The 12250-nt window shown below is 42.0% G+C and overlaps 1 protein-coding gene across 3 annotated transcripts in view; it reads left to right on the top strand.

Moving 5' to 3' along the window:
• Window positions 1-12250, top strand: part of LOC106112616 (E3 ubiquitin-protein ligase rnf213-alpha-like) — a 66014-nt gene that overhangs the window by 7992 nt on the left and 45772 nt on the right. For all 3 annotated transcript variants that reach the window (XM_055801965.1, XM_055801964.1, XM_055801966.1), the window contains 13 exons: window positions 189-481; window positions 2818-3023; window positions 3898-4071; window positions 4694-4892; window positions 5769-5833; window positions 6219-6414; window positions 6811-6930; window positions 7029-7127; window positions 7343-7471; window positions 7676-7877; window positions 8675-8854; window positions 10372-10503; window positions 11394-11971. In XM_055801965.1, coding sequence (XP_055657940.1) covers window positions 189-481; window positions 2818-3023; window positions 3898-4071; window positions 4694-4892; window positions 5769-5833; window positions 6219-6414; window positions 6811-6930; window positions 7029-7127; window positions 7343-7471; window positions 7676-7877; window positions 8675-8854; window positions 10372-10503; window positions 11394-11971 — 2573 coding nt within the window. The remainder of the gene's footprint in view (window positions 1-188; window positions 482-2817; window positions 3024-3897; window positions 4072-4693; window positions 4893-5768; window positions 5834-6218; window positions 6415-6810; window positions 6931-7028; window positions 7128-7342; window positions 7472-7675; window positions 7878-8674; window positions 8855-10371; window positions 10504-11393; window positions 11972-12250) is intronic.

Genomic DNA, 12250 nt, shown 5'->3' with positions numbered 1-12250 from the left:
GATCTAAAGTACAGGTGAGATATCTAGGGCTGAATAAGCACGGTGAGTTCTGTGCATCAGTGGCTCAGTTATGGCTCAGCTGGGCTTGGCATTCATATAAAGCAATTGGTATCATTAGCTCAGAGTCAGTTTAAGACTAACCCTTTATAGGTTTGAAGGTTCATTCACAAACCTTGATTCCTCCCCAGGAACATGGACCATTTTTGAAAACATAAAGTGCTATTTTCATGAGGAGAAAAAAAGTTGCTTCAAATACTTGTCTTCCTTCAAACTTTGGTCTTCAAATACATTGCCTCAGAAGTCAGTCAACTTCAGTATTATAGAATACCTTGCAGATGAATTTCTCTGGCCCATCAGGCTCCAGAATAACTTTAAGACTATAGAAAGAAAACTAAAGATCTACACAGAGACCTTCAAAATTTATCTTGGGGATGCTGTGAAAGGCAAACCGTATTTTCCAACTGATCTTACTGAGCAAGTGGTAAGTATACACCAAGCCAAAGCAGCAAGTAGCTCTCAGGTAGACAGACTCATGAAGAGAAATTTCTGCAGCTACCTCTAATTCCATGTAGGATTCTGAACCACAGCCAGAGAACATCAAAAGGCTGGACCTTATTCTCATTGCTTTTTCCAATTTTGGGGTTGGACCCAAAGCCTGGTAAGGTCAAAGGAGATCTTCTATTGGAATAAGACCCAAATGGTGTCATTTGTAGAACTAGCTTTGAGGCTGATCCATGGAAAGACTACCCTGTTTTTGAGAATCCTGCATGGAAAAAAAAAATTTTACATGTAGTTATGTTCTGACTTCAATATCTGATTTTAAAGTCTAAAATTAGAGTCCAATTTGACTTTTTTCTCAGGGGTATGAACCAAGGGTAGGATGCATTTTAAGGATGCAGACACCTAAAATGAAATTGGCATACTAAAAAATAACTGGGTGCATACATGATGAATTTCTTAGCTCCTGTTGTAGGTGCTGAAAAGTAGACAATAGAGTCATTGAAGGACTGGAGAGAGAGTCAACCATTCAGTAGGCACTGATGTTTAGTCAGAGGAATGGCCTACCAGTCCTTATCAACTACAATGATGGATCCTGTCTGGGCTGAAACTGCTTCTTTCAGGGTTTTACTTTCCTGGGATGAGAACCACTTTCAGTGTGAACAGGTCCATCTGAGCAAGCTCCCCCTCCCCAGTTCCCTTAATTACCAGCAGAGACTGATCTGCAAGGGACAAAGGGGAGGCTGTTTGTCTTATCCTAAGGTGGACAGGTGGGATTTTTCCCTGGGCACATCCATCTTTTGCCATGGATTGAGCGGGAATCCTGGAAGAAAGTTCGAAGTCAATATTCTCATTGTTCATGGAAGTGAATCCCTTCCCTGCAAATACAATAAAAAGCCAAAATCTCCATGGCTAACAGAGACCACTGATGTCTCCTCCCATCCCAGCATGGCTTCTAGCTGAGATGGTACTAGGTCTGGATGGGATGGAGTTAACTTTCTTCATAGCATAAGGTGCCGTGCCTTGCATTTGTGGCTAAAAGCTGGAAGAGTGTTGATAACATGAATGTTTTGGCTACTGCTGAAGAGTGCTTGTACAGCGTCTAGGCTTCCTCATTCTGCCCACTCCCCACAGTAAGTATGCTGGTGGTGGAGAAGAGGCTGGGAGGGGACATAAGCAAGACAGCTGACCCAAACCGACCAAAGGGGTATTCCATATCATATGATGTTGTCCTCAGCAACAATAGGTGAGACTGATGAGGAAGGAGGGATGTTCATAGTTATAGCTTTTGTCTTTCCAAGCAACTGTTACGCATGCTGAGACCCTGCCACCCAGGAAGGAGCTAGAAATCTTCACGCCAATGGGAAGTAGCATATTATTTTTTCTTTTTGCTTTGCTTACGTGCACAGCTTTTGCTTTCCCTATTTAACTGTCATCCTCTGTTCATGACTCTTCTCACCTCCCTTGTGTTTTCACCCTGGCCCACAAGAGGAGATTTGGTGAGAAGCCTGGTGGGTGTTAGGCTGTTGGCCAGGCAAAACCCACTAGTGCTGTTCATGAGCTGAGGTGCCACATCCACCTGGCATAGTCTGGGGCTTGCCTCAGAGGGAGTCAGCAGGGTATATCCAGAAGAGAACTAGGTGCCTAGGTTACAGTCAGCTAGGTGCTGATGTTGTCTTACACTGTGGATGTATCCTAAGAGGTCACACACAGTGGAAAGTTCGAAATACACCTGGGCTACTCAGGATGTAGAACAATGCCTTGCAAGTCACCCACAGGGAAATCTTAGTGAGAGGAGTTGAGTGACAGGTGCTGCATCTGTGTTTAGGTGAAAGTGTTTATCTGCCCTTTGGGTTTCTCAGTCATGGAGTTATGTTATACTCCTATACTAAGCTAGACCTCTGAATGAATCTCCATTATTCCTTTTTATTCCCTTTGATTTGCCAGCTCAGCTGGGAGACTGAAAATCTGTTTGCCTATACTTCATCTGTGGTAGAACTTGAGCATCCTAGAACAGGTGGCTAGTATGGTCCTGGTGCCGGAGTGGATTCAGCACACAAGATCTGCTTGGTCAACTTCTGACAGCCAGGAGAACATTCTCCTTGGGCAGTAGGACGCTATGGAAGCTGAGAAATTTCTTAGCTGTTGCAAAGGCAGGAACCTGTCTTTAATTAAGTGGTCTAACTGCAAGGCTTTTGCCTCCAGATAATGTTTCTTAGCAACTTCCATCTTCCATCCTCCTTCCTGAACCCTTCCTAGCTCTTCAAGTAAAATTGTCTTGTCAGTCTTGGTGAAATTCTCCTTATTCTCATTTTCCAGTTGCATGATAACATGATAAAGTTCATGGACAAGATCCTTGAATTGCTGGAGACAGAGGAGCATAAAGATGATGGGCTGCTTTTTGCCTTACACACTTCATTTCATTATAAAATCCCACTAAGCAAAGAAGTAATCATCAAGATTGAAAAACTCTTCCAGGGCATTGGCCCGTTTCAAGGCAAATTCAAGTACCTGAAAGGAAAGAGGTAATTAAAAGTGCCATCCTACTTTCTTGAGTTACAGATCCTTCTGTAGCCATTCAGTTGTTTGGTCCATTTCGTCTATGAAGAAATTATGTGAAGACAGAGGTAGAATGTCATTCCCCAACACTTTCCCCTTCACTTCAGTGCTTCCTAGCTGTATTTCTGCCACTGGCTGCCAAAACCTGTGAAGCCTGTCCCCTCTGCCAGGTCTCCAATGGAAGGAGAGCTGCAGGTCCCGTATTTGGCAGGCAATCTCTTTGGTTTGAGATTCAGACCCTTACATTTATGCACATCTGTAGGTGTCTGGGCTTTTGTTATAAACTTCGGAGATACAAGACTCAGGTGGGCATCTGTGTTGCTTTAGCTGCCATTAGGTGCCATTAGCTATCTCATCAAGACACCTGCTTGGCAATTGGAAAGGATTTTTATCTCCCAGAAGTTCTGGTTCATATCTGAAAACCCTGCAGGTCTACCTTAGATGTCCCAGACACCTCAAAGAGAATTAAACACTTCTGCATAGACAGTTGAATTGAGCCTTACAAAAATGGATATATTAGACCAAAGATTACTATATTCTGTCATGCCGTTTTGATATAACCTATAGAATTTGAGTTCTTCAGATTTTCCTTTGCTACATACAACTTACGGAGGGAGATTGTTACAGGAAAGCTGGGTGGGATTCATTTGTTGTAAATGAATGTCTGCTGATAAGGCTTCTAGAAGCAAGCTCTTGCTCTTTTTCACACATCTTCATGCAACTGCATGTTGGCAAGATGAATGCCATTGGGTCAAGGGGAAAGGTTCTTAGGAAACATCGTAATAAGTGTTTATGGGAGCTCTGACCACTGATGGAGATTTTTGGTGATTTTCTTTTCAGCAAATATGTTTCATCTGTGAAGGGAATTTGCTTAAGTAATAAAAATGACACCTTGTGGATTTGGCTGATTCCATTGTTATATGCAATCACAGAGAAGACAGAGGATACCTTTTTTTCACAAACCATTCCCTTACAACATTTGTTGCAGCTGAGAAATGATGAAGAGAAGCAGAGGTAGGTTTGAAAGGGAGAGACCATCAAGGCTGGATCAGGGAAATAAGCTGTTCTACAATTGAAGTATTTTTGCATTGCTTTTGCTTGTGTACTTCTAACCACCAGAAACTTTGTGTTTCTTCCCTGGAATACAAGCCTTTGCCTTTCTCACACATCCTACTCCTGTCCTGGGCTCTTGACTAGATGATGAGGGTGTTTGAAGGTGAATGGAGGAAGGGGAAGACTAAGCTGAGGACTGTGCAGTCTCATTCAGACAGCTTGTTGTGAGTGGCTTTAGGGAGAGAACTATCCCTTGATCCTCATTTAGGTGTTGTTTCACAGGGAGAAAGGTGGATTGACCCCAAAATATCCTATCTGCAGGCAAACTGTACAGGGAGCAAAGGCATATATGTGCACTCACACGAGTTTCAAACACAGACTTCCTTCTTTAAAAGCGTCAAAAAAAAAATAGTCTTACTGTGTAAATTCACTTGCTATAAAATCCCAGATATCCCATTCAGCATCCAGCAACCTATTCTTTAAGCCCAGTGCCATGTTTGCCAGCTGCAGGAAAACATAAGACAGCACAAAGTGCTTCCTGATGCTCCAAAATTCATTTGCTGCTGATGGTCCATTTTCATAGGAAAGTCATGGCGATGATAGAGATTCACAAGTCATTCATTGAAAACTGCTTTCCTCTGGCAAAGACAGTCTTGGAGATGTTGGCACTGAAGAAATTCACCAAGGACTCTCTGCTCCAAATCAAGGTTCCACCTCAGCTCTTCCTGGATACTGTGTACCAACGCATTGTTAACATCGTGTCTAAACCATCCCAAGTGCATGTAAGGCAATCAGACAACATACACAGTAATAGATCGATTTCTTGTTACTGTTTCTTTCCTAGGCTATGGAAAGTTGTGCAATTTTTTACAGGTGAGCCAGAAAGCCTCCTTGGCTCCTGAAGAAATTTTCAACAAATCCAAAAGGGTTGAATCGTAGGACCCTGGAATAAGAGCTCAATACAATACCCATGTTTTGAGAGAAGTGGCAACAGAGAAATGGCAAGGGGATCTCACTGGTTTTTGGCCTCATTGGAAAAATGGCTAGCAAATGCTGTATTGAGTGAATTTTAATTAGAAACTTTAAGCCATTTTTATATCCTGTCCCCAAAAGCAGCACGCAAAATGAACTCTGTGGAGATCAAGCCATTGAAACTTTGTTTAAAGCTGGAAAAGGATGAAAGAAGGAAGTTAAAGTTCTAACTTGCATTTTGAGGGGAGTGATTATTTTTAAATCAAAATTTAGTTTGTTTGTGGGATCCTACTTCCTGCCATTCTCACTTATGTTTCGACTAGGCTGTTGTAATATCCTCTGAGGCCCTGGAGAGGAATTCCACTTAAAATCTACTTTTTTATGCTTATTATAGGATTTACGCCCAACACGCTCTAATTTGCACTTGAAAAAATCTGACCTAAGCACTCCCACACCATCCTCCAAACTTCAAAGATCTTGGAGACATGTGGCTTCTGTGGGATCTAAAGCAATTGTTTTAATAGCAGCTATATCTGCCTTTCCATCTGGAAGTACTGGGCTTTTGGGCAGAAAAAAAATTCTCATAAGGTCCCACACTTACCAGTTTTCATAGGATACCACCTCAGCTATAGGAATAGAGGTGTTTTCACAGTTGTTTTCAGTGTATGTTTTTACCTTCTATTCAGGAAAAGGATTTGAATGGAGTTGTGGACAACATTGCTGAAAGGATGGCATTCTGGTTCAAGGACTTGTAAGTGCTAACCTTTTAAGAGGAGAAATACTGGGACAGGTCTGTAGAGGAGGCGAGAAGGAATGGCTATACTTGCAGTTGAGCAGAACAAGGGAGGTTGTAGTAATTTTCTTTGTTAGTTGTATGTCACAATCTTTTAAACCCCTCTGGGGCTGAGGAGTATATGGGAAGGAGTTTCACAGGGGAACTTGTCCTGTCAAACAGTCTACCTCCACCTCACCTTGTGGGATTCAGCTCCAAATTCAGACACATAAGTGGCTGTGGTTGGCAGAGACTGCGTAGCATTGTCCAGCAAATAGACAGTTAACCTTAAGTTTGTGTTGACTGTTATTCAAATGCTATTAGAATTAGGCACGGAGTGTACTGTGCTTTCCTCTGTCCACAGGTGCCTGCCACAGGGTTCCAAGCAGCTGATGAAGCCCACACATGAGGAGGATATCTTGCCATGTCTGAATTCAACATACGCGTTGCTTTTATTTTCCTTAAAGCACAGTTATGCAATGCCTATTACCTTGATAATGTCACTGCTACGGATACTTGACATGTTTGCTGAAAAATCAGATGTGTTGCAAGAAAATCAGGTAAAACCAACACCCATAGCTTTCATGAAGACACATACCCATGTCTTTTCATGAGAAGGGCCAGGATTTCAGGTTTGCTTCATTCAGGCATGGCCAACTCTTGGAATGACAGCAGAGTATGTAGCTACCTTTCTCAGTTACTTATTCTAACACTGTCGGAATTTGTGCTGGCGCAAATGAGGAGGGTGTGCATGAACAGAGAGGTGCAAAGAAAGATGGTAGTATCTCAAAGTCTGCCAGCCATTTTTTTTCTTGGAGACCCTTGATAGTTATGGGAAGAACTTCATTTTCACTCTGTACGTAGTAGTTAAGAATCAAAAGCTAGAGTGAAAATCTGGCTCTTCTTGCCAATTCTCTCTCTTTTTTTTTTTTTTTCTATTTATTTTATTTTCCAAGGAATTTCAGCAGTTTATCTTAGAAAGGTTCAATGAGTATGCAGGTTACATCAAGGAGTGGCTGGGAAAATCCTTGTTCAGACCACTCATGGGAAATAAACAGCTCCTGGAAACTGTCAATGTGAGTAGCAAGAACCCACAGAAGGGATAATCACCCACCCTGAAAGGTCTATCTATACCCTGAGGCCCAGGTGACCAGCTTTGCTTTTTTTGCCACAGGTGTGCCATGAGCTGTTCTCATTTAAGATCCTCTGTGTGGAATGGACTCAGAAATGGCAAAGCCTGATATACAGCATGGTAGAAAGTTGGCTGGAGAAAGTAAGTTATGGTTACTTAACTCCAAGCAGGAAGGGGTGATGCTCAGACTTCTCCTGATCCCAGGATGCTCTGTTTTGTCCCAGTCAGTGTTTGGATGATGAGGGCTGAAGCAGTCAGCTCCTTGCTAGTGTAGAAGCCTCCTGCACTGTGAGAACCCAATGATATTTGGCAAGGCCCCAGAAAAAAAATGCAGCTTAAGTATTTCCTTCTTGCAGGTAGATAACAGAAAACGTCTGGACCTCTACTTGGAATTCATGAAGAAGGACAAGTGTTGGAATACAAATCTGGAGAGCTGCTTTACAGATTGTGTCATTCAAAGTATTAAACACTTTATGAAAAGTGAGGTATGGAGTTTCCCTCTAAATAGCAACATCCCTTCTTGCACAGCTGGGAGTCTCTACCTACTGTCACACCGAGCTGACCTACCTTGCTAGCTGTAATCATTTGGCCTGCAGTGGGTTAATGGAGTGGGAGAGGAATTTTCTGTAAAGGTACAGGTTCTTCAAAGCTTATTTACAACTAAGAGGATAAATTTCTTGTCCTTACAGGAGCCCATCTTAGGAAAATTGGCTTCCGAAGTCCTCAAGAGAGACAGGTCAACTGCTAGGAAAGTGCTTTCTGCTGTTGCTGAGAAAATATTCTCAGACAAGATGAGCATGCTGGAAAATGTAAGCTTTGTTGACACCAGAGAAGCAGTTCTCACAGAGACGCTCAGCTCTCCTGTGACCTGTGATGTACTCTACGCTGTCAGTGAGTTTCCCACAGAATGGCTTTTTTAAAATTCTTGTTTTAGAAGTGAGCTTTGGTGGGCTCTGAGAGCCAAGCAACATCTGATGCATGTATCACTAAAATCCCACACCAAACAAAAGTTCAACCATGGAGCTGGGTGTAGTTTCTGATCAAGTTCTTTCTTTTGCTAGAAAGGAATATGAGGCTTCAGTAGCTCTGTTCAGAGATCTGCCAAGTTTATTGGCAATGCAAAATGGAAGAGGCAAAATAATCACATATCCTGGAAAAATTATGTTTCATTTCAGAAACTAAGAAGAATCTCAGTTTCTTTTTGCAGTTGAAATAGTGTTTTGTTGCACATTCATGGGAGGTGTTTCATTTTCTAAATAAAAATATGGGTATTAAAATAAATTACTCTCTGACAGTGAAAAAAAGTAACAGAAATGCTAATTTTTAAACACCCCAGAGGTTTGTCTCAGACATGAAGGAGGATTATAACCAAATCTAGGCCAGAGTCCTCAAAAGACACGTTTTGTTTTCAATGTACCTGAAACAATTGAAAAATGCTATTTTACACTGACTAAGAACAATGCAACATTTTTGCCAAATGCTGGTGTTGGCCACCTAAGTGGAAAACAACCAAATCTGTCCAGTTCGCAAAGGTGGCTATAACAGATCCCCTTGCTATTCATGCCTTGGAGGTGGGGTGCTGTGAAGCTGCTAGCTCATCTTGGGGATGTATGTTAAAAAGGAATCTAGTGGGGAAACTGCTTCTTTTGAAATCACTGCTCTATCACTAGATTTCATCTATTTTACAGAAAAATCAGAGCACAAGCTTCAAAGTCAGATCAGTGAAAAAGTAAAAATCCTGCTTTCCCAGTTTTCTGATTTCTTCTACAATTTGAAGCACCAAGTTTTCTCAGGAGACATCTCCTGCAATGTACTGTCCATCATCTTGCAGCATCAAGAGCAATTTCAGAATATACTGTGCATCTGTGGTAAGCTCACAGTTTCCAAATTTATTTCCCCAAACAGTAGTTCCATGTGGTGTGTTTTCCCATGCAATGGGGCAAATAGAAAATATATCCATTGCAAAAGTATATAAAATACAAAGAAACCAAAAAATTATCTGCAAGAGAACAAACACAAAGGCAAAAAATATGAAAGCTGAATATAGGCAAGATTTTTAGCCCTGTTAACACTATGAAGGACAGAAAGCCACGCTTTTCTCTGTACAATGGATAGCAATTAAAATATTGAAGTGTTCTTATGATTTATTTAGAGAATTCTATTTGTGGTGTTAGAATCACAGAAGGTTGGGTTGGATGGGACCTTTAAAGGTCATCTAGTTCAACCCTTCTGCAATGAGCCTGGACATCTTCAACTAGATCAGGCTGCTCAGAGCCCGTCCAACCTGGCCTTGAATGTTTCCCAAGACAGGGCATCTACCAGCTCTCTGGGCAACCTGTTCCAGGGGTTCACAACCCTCATTGTAAAAAATGTCTTCCTTACATCTAGACTGAATCTACTCTCTTCTAGTTTAAAACGATTACCTCTTGTCCTATCACAACAGGCCCTACTAAATAGTCTGTCCCCAAGACCCATCCAAGTATTAAAAGGCTTCTATAAAGTCTCCCTGGAGCCTTCTCTCCTCCAGACTGAACCACCCCAAGTCTCTCAGCTTGTCTTCATAGGAGAGGTGCTCCAGGCCTCTAATCATTTTTGTGGGGCTACTCCGTGTCTTTCCTGAGCTAAGGACTCCAGAGCTGAACACAGTACTCCAAGGTGAGGTCTCACCAGAGTGAAAAGATGGGCTGAATCACCTCCCTCAACCTGCTGGCCAGACTTCTTTTGATGCAACCCAGGCCACAGTTGACTTTCTGGGCTGAAAGCACACATTGCCTGGTCATGTCCAGCTTTTCATCCGACAGTACCCCTAAGTCCTCTGCAAAGCTGCTCTCAATCTTTTCATCCCCCAGCCTTCACTGATACCAGGGGTTGCCCCAACCCAGGTGCAGGACCTTGCACTTGGCCTTGCTGAACCTCATGAGGTTCACATTTTGAACTCGTCCAGGTCCCTCAGGATGGCAACTCATCCCTCAGGCATGTCAACCACACCACTCAGTTTAGTTTAGTGGGTTTAGTTTTTATTTTTCTGTTGTTATTTATGCTGATTACAGAATAACCTTCAAGATCACAGGCCAGTTTCAAAATAAATCAAGTAAATTTTACAAAACCTGGAAGAAATTTCTTTCAAATTCTTCTGCAATAATAATCTTTATCCATGTGTTTTAGGCTTTGGCAGTGGTCACATCAGAACAGCTCCGGATTGATACTGCTGCTTTTAGATCCAGCGACACTGCCTTTGTGCAAACTCAAGCTTGTGTTTTGTTTTTTTTTGTAACAGCAATGGTTATGTTTCTAGAAGCTCTTCTCTCTCTCCAAGTGGTTTTCTCAAAAATCCTTTATATCTGGAGGTCTGGGCATGAGTGGTTTTGTTTGTTTCTTTCCTCAGATTCCTCTGTCTCCAGCTGTATAGCAACAGTGCTGGAAGTCAGAAGGGAGGAATATGCACAACTGGAAGAGCAGAAGCAGCAGAGACTCTCATTTCTACATCTATGCAACAGCATAGGGGATGTGATAAGAGGTACCATACCATTCTATTTGAGAGGATTGGACTGCCTGTATGGTTTTTGAATGGGAACCTGTCTCCTGAAATAAAGACCTGGTAGCAAATCCTCCAAGAGATAATGCTGCGTGACTGTCTAGTGGCAAGCAGTAGCTGGGAAGACAGAGTAAGCAGGGAGTTCTTTAAAGAATAAAAGGAATGAGGAAAGTCTGGTAGGGGTTTATATATAGAAGGAACTCAGAATACTGGAAAAATCTTTCCATTGGGGAAGATTAAACAGTGCCAGGTATTTCATTTCTCTGAGACATATGAGGTTGGGTTAGCTACTTCAACAAGTGTTTGTAGGGTCAAAGTGCATTTCAGACAGGACAAAGAATTTCACACAAGATCTGGGACCTGAAAAGAGGACAGAACTAGCAAAAGGGAAAAAAAATGTATGTTGGTTGGGAAGACTGACCAGCGAGCTCTTTCTGCTGGACAATGGAACATGCATGTCCCAGTGTTGAAGTTCTTGGATTGGGTTCAGGAATCAGTAGAAGTGATTCTCCAGCTGGGGTAAGCCAAATGCTGGCGTAAGTCTCCTCAACCTCTACATCAGGGCCAAGCTGTTTTCCAACAGTACAGACATGTTTCATGTTCCACAGTTTCAAGGCTATGGTTTGAAGGTTCCCTTCCTCATCATGGAACAATTGATTTTACCCCTTGTTTGTTTTGGTGTTGATCTTGGATTCAGTTTTTACCCAATAACTTTGCCACAAAGACAAATACACATCTCCCCCTGCCACACAAGCCCACACCCCTGCCTCTTTGGTGTTGCAGTCAGGTTCAAAATATTTCCATGCTTTGAGAGCAAGTGTCTTTCTAGCTGGAGAAATGCACTGAATTTTTCTTGTTTCCATCTTATTTAGTGGATAGAAGAGCTGTGAAGAAAAGCATCAGAAAAAGAGGATGTTTTAAGGATCAGATGTCTGTAAGCAGATTTTCTAACAATGGCAAGAAGAAAGCTCCTGAATTGCACTTCCTTTCTAAATACAGTGACATGATGAAAAAAATTCATATCTTAAAGGAAAGCAATTATTTTCAAAGACTTTGGAAGCAAAAAGCAGAAGAAATCAAAGCCAGAATCCCTGAAGAGAAAATTCTCTTGATAGAAGATGTGCAAGAAAACATTTATAAGCCAGCTGTTGCAGACTTTCAGAGTACCTATCTGGCCCTCAAAGACTTTTCCATCACCCTTGGGAATTTGCAGAGCCATTTTGAGAAGCAGTTAACAAATGAGAGTCAACTCACAAAGGAGTTTAGAATTATGGAGATGAGTGAAGGGAAAGGGAGTGGAAAAGCTGCCTGGGTAGATGCTGCAGTTGAGAAAATTAAAACCTACCTGACCCTGTCTACAGTGGTGAGCACTGCCAAGATGATTGATGAACTGCGGAAGACACTTAAGTTTAATGGAAATTTTCAGATTCTCGACGACTTAACAAAATACGTAAGTAGGACACACTTACTTACTTATACTTACTCAGTATAAGATATTCATATCTTATACTGAGTGCTCTTGTGGCTTCTGTGTTGGCAGGTCTGAATGGGGGACCTCTGCTTTTGTGTCTTAACTTTTAACTAAATCATACAGGACACAGTGGATGGAATTTTTCTTCTGGGATATAGATGTCACTGTTGTAGCAGTGTCCCTTTTAGCCTGGCACCTTTATAGTGGAGTCAGGAATGTGATTCAGCTCACCCCTAGTCAGGCTCCTGCTTGTCCACA

Source organism: Falco peregrinus, chromosome 4, assembly GCF_023634155.1.
Source record: "Falco peregrinus isolate bFalPer1 chromosome 4, bFalPer1.pri, whole genome shotgun sequence".
NCBI classification, from domain to species: domain Eukaryota; kingdom Metazoa; phylum Chordata; class Aves; order Falconiformes; family Falconidae; genus Falco; species Falco peregrinus.
This window is presented reverse-complemented; position numbering and strand designations above follow the sequence as displayed.